Source organism: Mercenaria mercenaria, chromosome 17 (genome assembly GCF_021730395.1).
Source record: "Mercenaria mercenaria strain notata chromosome 17, MADL_Memer_1, whole genome shotgun sequence".
Lineage (NCBI taxonomy): Eukaryota > Metazoa > Mollusca > Bivalvia > Venerida > Veneridae > Mercenaria > Mercenaria mercenaria.
Genome location: NC_069377.1, coordinates 49,718,176 through 49,733,782, shown reverse-complemented (window position 1 = coordinate 49,733,782; position 15,607 = coordinate 49,718,176). Strand labels below are relative to the sequence as shown.

The following is a 15,607-nucleotide window of genomic DNA, read 5'->3' as shown; positions in this document are numbered from 1 at the left end:
TTTTGAAGAACCGCTTGCAAACATATAGTGAAAAATATAGTTTAATCAATGAATACCAGGCAGGATTCCGTAAAGGGTATTCTACTCTTGATAACATGTTTGTGTTAAATACTCTGATCAAAAAGTAAAAAGAAGTTATTTTGTGCCTTTATTGATCTTAAAAGTGCTTTCGACACAGTTTGGCGCTCAGGGCTTTGGTGCAAATTATATGCTTTTAACATAAATGGTAAATTCCTGAATGTGGTAAGAAATATTTATGAAAATGCGAAGTCTTGTGTAAGCACAAATGGTAGTAAATCTATTTATTTCCAATGTTCAACCGGGGTAAGACAAGGTGAAAATTTATCACCTATCTTTTTTTCATTGTTTTAAAACGACCTGCATGATTTCTTTTCCGAAAGTGGACTAGTAGAAGGCGTCAGTTATAACATAGATGATCTGAACGAAAATTATATGAACTTTTAAAACTTTTTGTCTTATTGTATGCAGATGATACTGTTATTTTAGCTGAATCTGCCAAAGATTTACAGGAAGCTTTAAATGTATATGGAGCATATTGTGATAAATGGAAATTAGTATTAAACTCTACAAAAACAAAAATAATGGTGTTTGCAAAAGGTAGAAATGTAGAGTATAATTTTAGTTTCAAAAACGAAAATTTGGAAGTTGTAAATGAATACAAATACCTTGGTATTACTTTTAGTAGAAGTGGTTCATTTTTAAATGCAAAAAAGCACATAGCCAAGCAAGGAACTATTGCAATGTATACCTTAATAAAAAGGCGAAGTCTTTATATTTACCTATTGATATGCAAATTGATCTCTTTAATAAAACTGTAAAGCCCATTCTTTTATATGGGTGTGAAATTTGGGGATATGGAAACATAGATATAATTGAAAGAGTTCAGCTTAAATTTTTGAAATACATTTTGGGTTTAAAATCATCCACTTCTAACACTATGGTGTATGGTGAAACTGGAGTAAAACCACTCTCTTTAGACATTGAAACAAGGTTAATTTCATTTTGGTCAAATTTAGTTTTACCTAAGAGGTTTAAATTGACACATGTTATATATAATTTTGTACTTCGCAACTTTTCAGTGTTACAGCCAAATAGTAGATTCCAATGGATAAAATGTATTAAGAATATACTTTTCAAATGTGGAATGAACAATGTTTGGAATACACATACGTTTCCAAATTCAAAATGGCTGATTGCAGCAGTCAAGCAAAAACTATCAGATCTGTTTTTAAACCAATGGAATTCAAGTTTAGAAACTTCTAGTAAATGTAAAAATTATAAATTATTTAAACATAAATTCGAGTTTGAGAAGTATATCATAAACTCAGCCGAAGTTATTTAGATATCTGGTAAAGTTTAGAACACGAAACCATAAATTACCCGTAGAAACTGGATCTTGGCATGGCATAGACCTTAGACTGAGAAAATGTACACTATGTAACTCCTCAATAGGTGATGAATTTCACTATCTTTTTGAATGTAGGTTTTTTGACAATCAAAGGAAAAAATATCTTAAAGCTATATATTATAAACGACCAAATATTCATTGTATTGATATGGTTATATACATAAACTGCCATACCATCCCAGAGTATAACAAACTATGTTTGATTATTAAAGACATTATTGAGACATTTATGTAATAATAATATGCCTTAATATTGGTGTGTGCATGTGCACATGTATTCATTTGCATGTATGTATATGTCTGTGAATGTATATGTGCGAAGTTTCATTTTTTTTTTCTTATTACTATTTCATCTTATTTATTTTTTTTTTGGAATGGAATTTGTTTTTCGGTACTCTCCCGTGTCTACTCTTTTTCTTTCTTTTATGGGTATGTAATTTTGCTTAGAGAAAAACTTTTCACATTGTGAGCCTTGTAATTTGTTAACAATTGTTTGCCTCATGTTGTCAATATCTTGACCTGAGTGAAATAAAGATATTTGTTTGTATTTGATATCATGCTCGGCCATAAACATGGTCCAGCCGATATCATGCTCGGCCAAAAAATATCATGCGACGGCCTTGACTTCAAACAGGTGTTTAAACTGCATTTCCAAACAATATAGCTCATATCATTGTTATTTTATTGATAACAATTAATTATATTATTTTATCAAATTTTAGTGCTATCTTGTTTCCTGAGACGTTGGTTGTGGTAGTGATTATTTTTATGCAAATTTGCCAAACATACCTATTTTGGAGTAAAACAATTACCATCAGTGTTACAAAATACTATTTAAGAAAACAATGACAGACTTTCAGAACAGATCAAAACTGTTTGGTACTTTTAAATTGATTTACAACTTAGAAAATATTATTTTCTAATAAAATTCTGTCATTTTGTAACATTCTCATTAATATTCATGAAAATGCAAATTAGTTAATTAACATAAAAATGCTTCTATTTTAAGGCCGATGTCTTACCTTCATTTTGATACCAATTTTATTGTTTTATCACCAAAGCTGACCAAGATATGACTGATTATCAACTATATGATTGTCCTTTCCAAAAAATGAACAATTGCCATGGAAACAGTGGAATCATATGTAGTTCAAAGAGTTTTTTCATGGGAACTTTTTTTTTATTTTGAAAGAGTTGGTCCTGCTGAGCAATTTGGTACCTATGAAAAAAAGCCTGGGGGGCATGGTAGACCTTATTGCCCCCCCCCCCCACCTCCACACACACCTACTTGGGGTAACCAGGCATCGAAATGTTACCTATTTGTGGATCGAATACCTTAAAGACCTGCTCCAGTTCTACCTTTTAACCTTAAATTGTCACTGAAAAAGCATGAAAATCCTGACTATGAACAGTGACGCCTGTCAAAAACAGAGTCTACTATATGTAAAAATCTATATAAAATACCTGTGGTTTTGCGTGCCAAAGTGTGGCGCGTGGCCGTTAACTGTTACCTATTGTAATCATAGGTTGCAAACACATAATAGAATTTGAATAGGCGCGGAGCAGTGATTTAACAAAAATCCACATTACAGTAGAGAACATATTGTTAGGCTGACCTCCGATTTTGAAGAAACATGTATCCCATCCAAATCCGCGACTCTAGTTACCTGCATGCCACAGTAATATAGGACAGTGATAATTACGTTACGAGTTGGGACTACATATAGCCTAGCTTTTGAATGCTGAGGTGAACTCTTCATTTCAAATATTGTTATCATAGAAAGATTAAGTTTTACTGTTTCCCTATAAACATATGATTAGAAATCAGTCTTAATCCGTGACTCTAGTTACCTACCCTGACCGTCCGCGTCTGCTGTAATATCTGTTGGACTACATGTACACTAGCTGTTTAATCCTTGTCTAGAGGTGAACTATATACCTTCAGAGCGTTATTTTAATAAGGTTAGCTTTTAGTGAACTAAAGGGATGTTTTCCTTTAAAGTAATATTATGATAAAAATCATTTAAGTGTTGACTGTATTAATGTATAAATGGATATTTATCCCTTTTATAATACATAACTCTAAACTAGTAGTAGAAAAAATAAGATTAATTAGTTAAAAAATGTTGCAAACTTATAGTAAAGTTTTTGCTAGGGGGAAAGTACGGTCACTAACTTGCCTGTCCGCATACTAGTCTCCTTTAGAGAACACCAACTTCCAAAGAAATACCAAGTAACAAACAACACAAAAACACGTTAAAGTAAGAACCTTCGCCTGGTCCGTAGATGACAAACGATTAAAGTCAAAATGACTTGCCTATCTGTTGATTACATAAAATATTTAAGGTCAGACAGCCTGCTACCTTGAATATCATACTTTTACACTAGAGCTCGACAAGGGCCGTTATATCAGTTTTGAAAATTCAAATAACAAGACCTTTGAAATATTTCATCAGAAGATGCTTTTGTTCATAGTACATTAAATTTCAGTTAAGATCTACGTCTTTTACATAATTGCAATTAGATTTGTGACTAATAACGGATGTTTTTCAACAAAAATTAAGGTTGACTTTCTTTGTACTAACTTCTTAAAGTGGAAACCTCAATATTTGAATTTGGCTTATTGGTTTATCAATGTTCTTTAAAGAAATTAGATACAGACGGCAGACGCACCTCTAACGTTCTTTAAAACTCACCAGGATCACAACACAGGCTAAAATAGTTTTTCTGGTTTGTTTGCATATTAACAGACCAATCACGACTGACAATTAGTACTGTTGAGATGATTTATTTATTTGGGTTTTACGGCGCACCAACACAGTATAGGTTATATGGCGCCAAACAGGACTACAAATTTTGGTTTCACATCTCATTTACATCGAAATAAAAACATGAGGTATGGAATCAAAATATGCATACCTGCTGGAATCACAGAGTTACCACAAAACCAAGTGTTAAGACCCTAATAGTCGCCTCTTACGATCATGCAAGGGTAAGGCAGTGAAGTCAAAAACTTCTTAGCCTACTATTATAGTCCTTTAATGGGTTGATCGTCTCCAAAGACATAAACGTTGCCTGAGTGTATCAAAGGTCAAAATAATACTTACTAAATGAGCCAGAATAATAATGTACACTTATTAAACGGCAATGACAGGGTTGAAAGGTTATTAGCACGACTAAACCTATATTGCAGGAGTGCCGATATAGGTTTAGGGTGCTAATAACCACGTAAGGAACATCATTGCCAATTCACAAGTTGTTGTTTCACAAGTTGTTTATTATATACCTGAACACAATAACGATTACTGGATTGCAAGACATATGTATCTTTGGGTTCCTTTTAAATTTCATGGTGAAGCGATCCAGACAACACGACACGCTAACAGAAAACAAAAGGTTCAGTATAAAACAATAAGATATATATATTGTTTAATGTAACAAATAACTGAAATATGTTAAAGAATATCTATATAAATGAAATATATAACAAGAGCTATTAGAAAAGCCCATATGCCCCAATGATGGCCTGTCGGACGTATTAAGCTTTGCAGCTGACCTTTGGCAAAATGCAAGAGCTGTCATCTACAGACCACAGAATATCTGGTACGCCAATGTAGTTTGACTGTTGTGTGACTGCTGCAGGTCCAATAGAACTCTGAAACAATTTTAAGTTCCAAGGTCACTGTCATCCTGACTTTTAACCCAATGACCGTTAAAACTGTAGAATCATCTGTCAACCGCAGACTGTACCATTATTTACCGACATGAACAAAATTTAGATACATTTGTACTTCAAATTTTTCAAAGAAAGTCATAAAAATACTGTGGGAAAAGGTGACCTGTATGATGTAACAAATAGAAATGAAAATGTTAGAGATATTACTTATTATGCTATAAATAATCCAACTAAATTATTTATTTAGAATATTTTATATATTTCAACAATACTAAAAAACAACAACAAAACTGAGGTAGTCATTAAAATGATCGAACAAATATAAAAACTAACAAACATACCAAGCAATATGCATATCAAAATTACGAACCATAAGTCAATTACTGGGTGGAACTAAATTGTCATAGTTTTTTTGTACCAACAGACCCCGACATAAAAATCAATAAGGGTCAACCATTACCCATGTGCAATATACCTGCCAAGTCTGAGGATCGTATGTCGGGCATTTTAATGACGAAGAGCAGAAATAATCTTTAAGTTAGCAGTTACTGTGATCTTTCACCCACTGACCTCAAAATCAATTTGGAACATGCACTGCCCATGGGAATGTGCCTGTAAGTTTGAGGACAGTAGGTCAAAATGTTCTTTAGATATCGAGAGGAAACGGTTTTGTACTTATAGTCCCTGTGACCTAGACTTTTGACGTCAAAATCGATAGCGGTCATGCACTGCCCGTGAGCTCTGAGCAATATGCATCTCAAGTTTGAGGATTATAGGTCAAAACCTTCTTAAGTGACTGAGCAGAAACGAAATTGTAAACAGATGGATGACCTTCGCTATCACATGATTATGTTGTAATACAAACAGAATTCATATAAAGCTATTATAACAATCACATTATCATCAGGATTTGAAATGCAAGATCTAGTGCTCACCAAAGAAAGGTTGGTCTTGCATGTAAAATAAACCTTTTACCCATTTTGTAGTTCTGCTCCTGAATACAGCCTGTATAATGTGATCTGTGAATTAAGCTATGAACACAGCCTGTAAATCAGGCGGCGAACAAAACCTCTGTAATGTAACATGTAATTCAGGCCATGAATAAAACCTGTATAACGCGATATGTAAATCAGGCCATGAGTAAAACCTGAATAATGCGATATGTAAATCAGGCCATGGGTAAAACCTGTATAATATATTATATGTAAATCAGGCCATGAGTAAAACCTCTGTAATGTAATATGTAAATCAGGCCATGAGTAATTCTGTATAATATATAATATGTAAATCAGGCCATGAGTAAAACCTGTATAATGTAATATGTAAATCAGACCATAAGTAAAACCTGTATAATGTAATATGTAAAACAGGCCATGAGTAAAACCTTTATAATGTAAATGGTAAATCAGGCAGGCCATGAGTAAAACCTGTATAATGTAAATTGTAAATCAGGCAGGCCATGAGTAAAACCTGTATAATGTAACATGTAAATTAGGCCATGAGTAAAACCTGTATAATGTAATACTGTGAAATCATTAATATTCGTGGGGGATTAACTTTCGTGGATTTCGTGGATGAGTCAATCCACGAAATTTAATCCCATCGAACAAGTGAAATTCTTTTGACCTCAAAATCGATAGCGGTCATGCACTGCCCATGAGCTCTGAGCAATATGCATCTCAAGTTTGAGGATTATAGGTCAAAACCTTCTTAAGTGACTGAGCAGAAACGAAATTGTAAACAGTTGGCCGACCTTCGCTATCACATGATTATGTTGTAATACAAACAAAATTCATATAAAGCTATTATAACAATCACATTATCATCAGGATTCAAAATGCAAGATCTAGTGCTCACCAAGGAAAGGTATTTGGTCCTGTATGTAAAATAAACCTTTTACCCATTTTGTAGTTCTGCCCCTGAATACAGCCTGTATAATGTGATTTGTGAATTAAGCTATGAACACAGCCTGTACAATGAGATATGTAAATCAGGCAGCGAACAAAACCTCTGTAATGTAATATGTAATTCAGGCCATGAATAAAACCTGTATAATGGGATATGTAAATCAGGCCATGAGTAAAACCTGTAAAATATATAATATGTAAATCAGGCCATGAGAAAAACCTGTATAATGTAATATGTAAATCAGGCCATGAGTAAAACCTGTATAATATATAATATGTAAATCAGGCCATGAGTAAAACCTGTATAATGTAATATGTAAATCAGACCACGAGTAAAACCTGTATAATGTAATATGTAAAATAGGCCATGAGTAAAACCTGTATAATGTATATTGTAAATCAGGCAGGCCATGAGTAAAACCTGTATAATGTAACATGTAAATTAGGCAATGAGTAAAACCTGTATAATGTAATACTGTGAAATCATTAATATTCGTGGGGGATTAACTTTCGTGGATTTCCTGGTTGAGTCAATCCACGAAATTTAATCCCATCAAACAAGTGAAATTCCCATTCATTTTATGTTCAAAAGTTGAAATCCATAAATTCATATCCCCACGAAATTGCCATTCTGACCAAAACCATGAAATTTCATGCCCACGAAATTAAATAATTTTACAGTATGTAAATCAGGCAGGCCATGAGTAAAACCTGTATAATGCAATATGTAAATCAGGCTAGAACAAAACCTCTATAATGCAAAATGTAAATCTGGCTAAGAAAACAAACTGTATAATGTGATATGTAAACCTAGCTAAGAATAAAACCCGTATAATGCGAAATGTAAATCTGGCTAAGAATAATACCCATATAATGTGATATGTAAATCTGGCGAAGAACAAACTCCATATAATGTGATCTGTAAATCTGGTTTAGAATAAACTCTGTATAATGTGAAATGTAAATCTGGCTATGAAGAAAATTCATATAATGTGACATGTGCCAAGTGAGTGTTGTGACTTTTTAGATAACAAGATTCCTGGCAATTTTTAAGCATCAGCTCTATTTAGTAGTATCTCAAACAGCAAATGTCATTACATCAGCAGTTTGTCAAAAGGAATGTTTTCATCACAGTTTGTTCATTTAACAGACTGATACAATCAAAAAGCATAAAGCTAAAATGTCTTAAATATAATCAACTAAAAGAAAAATAAAAGAAAAGAATGTATTTACTTGGAAGTCTGAGCAACTTAAATCTCAAAATAAGTGAACATATGCGGTAACAAGAGGGCCATGATGGCCCTATATCGCTCACCTGAGTACCATTGCTTTAACCAAAAACAAAAAGAACAAGGCAGTCTGAAAGACAGCTAAATCCCCCGCCACTGCTATGGATAGTGAAAGGGTAAAACCTTTGATTTTAGCTGTGACCCTGACCTTGAACTGACATGGCTGACTCATGAATTCTGCACAACGTCTTGATGAGGTGATCATTTGACCAAAGTTTCATGAAAATCCTTCAAGGGGTTAGGAGATACAGAGCTGAAACCTTTGACCTTCAGTTGTGACCTTGACCTTGAGTTGACATGGCTGACTCATGAGTTCTTGATGAGGTGATCATTTGACCCAAGTTTGATGAAAATCCTTCAAGGGGTTAAGGAGATACAGAGTGGACACCAAAAGGAAGGCTCAAACCTTCGACCCTTAGTTATGACCTTGACCTTGAGCTGGCATGGTTGACTCATAATTTCTGCACATCGTTCTGATGAGGTTATCATTTGACCCAAGTTTTATAAAATTCCTTCAAGGGGTTTAGGAGATATAGAGCGGACACGAAATGGAAGGCTCAAACCTTTGACTTTCAGTTGTGACCTTGACCTTGAGCCGACATGGCTGACTCATAAGTTCTGCACATCGCCTTGATGAGGTGATCATTTGACCCAAGTTTGATGAAAATCCTTCAAGAGGTTTAGGAGATATAGAGCGGACACAAAATGGAAGGTTCAAACCTTTGACCCTAAGTTGTGACCTTGACCTTGAGCCGGCATGACTGACTCATGGGTTCTGCACATCGTCTTGATGAGGTGATCATTTGACCCAAGTTTTATAAAATTCCTTCAAGGGGTTTAAGAGATATAGAGCGGACACAAAATGGAAGGATCAAACCTTTGACCTTGAGTTATGACCTTGAACTTGAGCCGGCATGGCTGACTCATGGGTTCTGCACATCGTCTTGATGAGGTGATCATTTGACCCAAGTTTTATAAAATTCCTTCAAGGGGTTTAGGAGATACAGAGTGGACACAAAATGGCAGGCTCAAACCTTTGACCTTGAGTTGTGACCTTGACCTTGAACCAACAAAGCTGACTCATGGGTGCTGCACATCGTCTTGATGAGGTGATCATTTGACCCAAGTTTCATGAAAATCCTTCAAGGGGTTTAGGAGATATGGACCGGACACGATTTTGTTACGGACGGAAGGACGGATGGAGACCATTCCTATAATCCCTCCGCCACGGCGGGGGATTAAAAAATTCTTACAATGTACAGATATGTCAAAATACACCTAAACATTGGAGGTACCATCCATGTTGTACTACAGAAAAGTGGTCTCGGTTTTTTCCTACGGCCAATAATAAAAAAGTTACTAAATAAGCTATTTAAAGTAACATAAAAGGGAAGTAATTAAAAAAAAAATATTGTAAGCAAACAAAAGAAGGATCTGTCAAATAAAAACAAGAGCACTGCAATGCAACGCAAATGCAGAGCAATATTCACACAAAACAAAGTCATATGACCTTTGACCCCTAAGTGTGACCTTGACATTGAAGTGAGCCATCGGAAACATGCACTCTGCAAATCGTTTCAATGAGATGAACATTTGTGTCAGGTTTCTTTGAAATCCATCAAGCGGTTCAAGAGTTACAGAGCGGAAGGGAAATTGCTAACCAACACACAAACAGACAGACAGACACCGAGGCGATAACATAATACGTCCCTGTGGGTGTATAAAAAGGAATCGAGATCTTATGGTGATACAAGTTGTGTGCAAGTTTGGTTAAAATCAAATCAAAAATGAAGCTGCTATTGTGCAGACAAGGTCAAAATAGCCAATTTTAGCCCTTTCAGGGGCCATAACTCTGGAACCCATTATGGGATCTGGCCGGTTCAAGAAAGGAACCAAGATCTTATGGTGACACAAGTTTTGTGCAAGTTTGATTAAATTCAAATCATAAATGAAGCTGCTATTGTACAGACCAGGTCAAAATAGCTAATTTCGGCCCTATCAGGGGCCATAACTCTGGAACCCATTATGGGATCTGGCCGGTTCAAGAAAGGAATCAAGATCTTATGGCAACGCAAGTGTTGTGCAAGTTTGGTTAAAATCAAATCATAAATGAAGCTGATTGTGCAGACAAGGTCAAAATAGCTAATTTTGGGCCTTTCAGGGGGTATAACTCTGAAACCCATAATGGAATCTGGCCAGTTCAAGAAAGGAACCAAGATCTTGTGGTTATACAAGTTGTGTGCAAGTTTGGTAAAAATCAAATCATAAATAAAGCTGCTATTGTGCAGACAAGGTCAAAATAGCTAATTTTGGCCCTTTCAGGGGCCATAACTCTGGAACCCATGATGGGATCTGGCCAGTTCAAGAAAGGAACCGAGATCTTATGGTGATACAAGTTGTGTGCAAGTTTGGTTGAAATAAAATCATAAATGAAACCAATATCGTGCAGACAAGAAATTGTTGACGCACGCACGCATGGACGGACGGACGGACGGACGAACTGACGACGGACAAAGGGTGATATCACAAAAGCTCACCTTGTCACTATGTGACAGGTGAGCTAAAAATACTATCAAATGACAGGGCACTCAACTATTTGAAGCCCTTCAACCTAATACTTGCTTACATGCGAAAGTTTTAGCAAAATTTTCTACACTGAAAATAGGGGCACGATTTTATTAATAATACATCAGAGATAAATGAACTCTAGTTCAGAATACTAAATGCTGAAGACTTATGAAGAGTTTGAAAGTAAACAGGTCCTGAGAAATCTGCTTATATGCAAAACTTTCACGAAAACTTGTACTTGAAAAAAAGGGCATAGTTTTGCCAAAATGTAACACAGTTATTGAACCACCCATGTGAGGTCATTTTCGTATGCTAAAAATGTGTAGAATATTGAAGAACATGATTATATGCAAAACTTCCAAAAAATGTTAAAAGGGCCTATTTTTAAGAGTTGTATAACCTGCCCTGAAAAGTCAACTCATTTATGTGGAGTCTGAAAGCATTTGGTTCAGTAACTTCAACATGCTAACATGCAGAATTATAACAAAAATATATCAAGTTGAAAAAAAAGCCATTATTTTAACAAAATAAAAGCTAGTTGTGTAACTTGTCCTGTTAATGGCATATCATGATTTCAAAGGATTAAGCCAAATGTGACAGCTGATCCAAAAGCAATGTCACAAAGGCCACATAAACATGTATAATACAAAGAAAGCAGCAAAAATTCATATGCAAGTAACTTAATCTAACCTTAAAGGTGGATAATCAGATTTTGGCCATGTAACGGATTTGTTTGAAACTTTAGCATCTGATCATTTACACTCATTTATGTTCACTTAACACTTAATACAAATTAGATTTTCACTGTAGGTATTTTTAAAATTTCATTTCCCTATCCTGGTTGCCCAACCAAGATAGAGTTATTTTATCATAAGTATAAATTTGATAAACATACTTTGCCTAAGGAAATGTATAAATATTAGACATATTGTAATATATTTGTAAAATATTTGCATTAAAAATTATGTATTTAGATGGAATTCATTAGAAACGCAAGTTTGAAAAATTATTATTACCTCCCTTTGCCTATCTTGGTTGCACAACCAAGATAGATTGGAAATAAATGAATTCAGAAGCTACACACAGCTTTAAAACTTGCATTTTGGTTCAGATTGTTCAATAGTTGATATGTCTATCAAATGCAAATGTAAAACTAGACATTGTATCGAAATAAAAAGAAATACCCAGCTTTTTATATACTTTCATATTAAAGGGGAGTAATTACAAAATTTTATAAAAATAATAAAATATACATTTCAAATAGGAATCTAACTCTATGTAATCAGTCTTTTTGTTCCTTAAATAATTCTCTACCAGAATATACAAAAAGTAAAAAATGTCATTAAATGTTGATTAAATGTGATTGACCACCTTTAAAGTATTTTGCATACTGAGATATAAACTTCTATTAAGAGCATAGTAACGACAAACACCAAACATCACTGATGTTACCGACGTCAGTTTGTTTGTTTTGTTAGGTTTAACGCTGCACCAACACAATTATGGTTTATATGGCAACATGCAAGCCTCGATATGGAGGAAAACCCCATGTGCCCCTCTGCGCATCATTTCATCATGGGCAGGCACCTGGGTAGAACCACTGACCTTCCGTAATCCAGCATGAAGAATTCAACACCCTGAGTGAGGCTCCAACCAACATCAGTGAGGGGCAAGTGATTTGAAGTCAGTAACCTTAACCACTTGACCATGGAGATCCCATACTGACCCCAGAAATCATAGTGTTAGCACTACTTTGAAAACTTAAACATGAGATGACACCATTACAGTTTTATCTGTATATGGCAAAAAAAATGTTACTTCACAAAATCATTACAATAGTATATGATTTTGGGCATTGCTTTGGGTTAACTGATGACTGTCTTAGTTTCTTTGTATTTATGTGCTGGGGTAAACTTTGAATTTTTGTGTATTTCAAACCAAACAACCCTAGATAAAAATATTAACTGGTGTAATCTGGATGGAATAAGTGTACATTTTGATATAATTTTCATGACAATACAACACAACGGATGCAGTAACATCACTTTTGCATCAACTTTTGTAGTTTTAGAGAATCCTGCTTACATGCAGAACTTTAAAAAAAACAGTTAAAAAGGAGCATAATTTAAACAATATAAAAACTATAGGTATGTTACTTGTCAAAAGAGGTCAGCTTATGATGCCAAAGACATGTGTAAAGCTTGAAAGCATTTGGCCCTAAAGTTTTAGAAAAAAACCTGCTTATATGCAAACCTTTTGTGTCGTCAATCAAAGGGTGACAACAAAATCTCTCAATATAAATGAAAGCTAAAAATCATACCTCATCAAAATGGTTTGCGAAAATATCTTAATGTAAAGTAACCAAGTGCCCTAAATATAATTGTAAACAACAATAATGCGAGTATATACTGCCAGTAGGACCAAGTCATATCATAATACTGTAGAATCTGATTGGAAGGAATCTCTGTCACATTAGCTGACTGACATATAGTGAATGCTGAATTTTCTGCTGGAAGAAGACATCTGAAAAACAAAAATTTCTTTTAAAATCCAATTCTGTATAAGTGAATAGTTTGCGTAACAAAAATTAAACAAAAACACCAAAGCCAGATGTTTAGTGTGCTGTAAGTCTTGTATTTCATTTTCTTAAGATGTTACATAAATTGAAAGCACAATACTATCGAAAAATAATTGGCTGAGATTGCATATCTTGGGTCCAGGGTGATAAAACTGAGTTTGGAGCACAGTATCAAAACTCGAGCATCTGATTTGCTGTTTCTCAAATAGGAGAAGTGGATTCTGAAACCGATCTCCGAACTAAGGTTTATAACCTTGCAGACCACTGCTACTGAAACATTCTGTTCATTATAACAGTATCAGTATAACATGCTGTGGTCCATTAAATTCAAACATTTCCAAATATTGATGTTATTTGAAATATGTAATAAACATTACTGAAATTTGTCACTGACCATTGAACCTGACCTTTACACAAGTTGATATAAAACGGTAAGTCGGATATTCTGAATGACTTGGTCATACTTGGACAACCTTATAGAAAATTTCATATTAAATCAGCAGAGTATTTCATAATATCATGTGTGTGCTTGAATACACCACTCTAATCTATCAAATGCTTCGATCAGATGACACAATTTTAAGGATTATATTTTATTATAAATGTTTGTTGTTTACTAACATAGCAGAATATTCCCATATCTAGGAATATTCCAGATTTTAAATTGCACTTACAACTCAATACGCAGTGACGACTTGCCTATAACTTAAGTAAACACAAATATCCCTTCCAGTGAATGCCTCAACAATTATGAACAACCAGTCTGTGGAGTTATATTGGAAACACAGTTACCTCAATATATTCTCATAACAATTTTATCTCCTAAATAAGCCTTTGTTTTAGTTCTATAACCCTTCAACAACCACAAATGTTTATTACTTTCTATTAGGACAGGTAACAAGTTTTGTGAAATCCTTTTATTCCCTTAGCATAAAGTTTGAACTACTGACCCAAATGGATACAACTTGTGGTATTAAAATACATTACAAATTTTAATTGTTCACTTAGATTATATTCCATAGATACACCTAACCATTAAGTAGACAGAAATTGGTCCCTCAAGTATGTCAAGATTTCAAATCTTAACTGAGCCGTGCCATGAGAAAACCAACATAGTGGGTATGCGACCAGCATGGATCCAGACCAGCCTGCGCATCCGCGCAGTCTTGTCAGGATCCATGCTGTTCGCTAATAGTTTCTCCAATTCTAATAGGCTTTAAAAGCGAACAGCATGGAGCCTGACCAGACTGCGCGGATGCGCAGGCTGGTCTGGATCCATGCTGGTCGCATACCCACTATGTTGGTTTTCCCATGGCACGGCTCAACTATTTTACCATATTGCAAAACTGATTTCCTACTTGTTACAACAAAAGGTATACACTTACTCTACAGGCTTGCCATCTGTAAACTCGAGTACCATCAAGGAATGAAAGGAATAATGGAGAAATGACAAATACTTCATCCAGTCCAGCCACACTGGAATATTTCTTGTAAACAGTCCACCTAGGCAAAAAAGAAAGACATGCCGTTTTAAACAAAGACAAAAAATTCTCTTGCGTTCATATTATGCATTCATATATTTCTAAAAGCTCCATAAGGATTGTTTCCTATAAATCAGAATCAATAATGATAAAATCATATACTTTCAACCAATACCAGTACCAATCAAGGGCTAATTATGCCATTTACCAGATGAGTCATTTGCTACAATTTAATTTAAATGGCTCAAACTTTAAAGCGTTTTGCTGCTTAAAATGAGGCTATGTTCTTAAAATCAAGTATCAAAGTTTTTTGTTGTTCCCATAGCAACCAATGTATCGATGGTATTAACTCCATTTGTATAAACTTTAGATGACCACCTGAAAGCTGGCAACGTCTAGGCCGAGTGTCTATAGATGTAGCTAATATTTTGTGAGTTCTGGCAGTTTTCAACTCTCATGACGAGAGCAATTTTGTATTGTCTGCAATACTTCTTTTAAAATAAATTTTCATACAAACCTAATAACATTATTGCCATCTGGAAGGTGATAGACACTGTCATTGCCTGGTTTATCTGCATACATGCTATCCCAATAAACAGCCCAAAACTCTGCAAGTATATACAGTCAAACTTGTAATAAGCAGCCAGTCAAGAGAGCGATTTTATCTGACAGCTTCAGG

The 15,607-nt window shown here is 34.6% G+C and overlaps 1 protein-coding gene across 1 annotated transcript in view; it reads right to left on the bottom strand.

The window, feature by feature from the left end:
• Positions 1-4,831: 4,831 nt before the first annotated feature.
• Positions 4,832-15,607, bottom strand: part of LOC128550007 (uncharacterized) — a 30,398-nt gene continuing 19,622 nt past the window's right edge. Inside the window, exons 8-10 of the mRNA XM_053527834.1 lie at positions 15,446-15,536; positions 14,833-14,950; positions 4,832-13,392 (exon numbers count right to left, since the gene is read on the bottom strand). Of these exons, the coding sequence (XP_053383809.1) occupies positions 13,194-13,392; positions 14,833-14,950; positions 15,446-15,536 (408 nt within the window). The 3' untranslated portion in view covers positions 4,832-13,193. The remainder of the gene's footprint in view (positions 13,393-14,832; positions 14,951-15,445; positions 15,537-15,607) is intronic.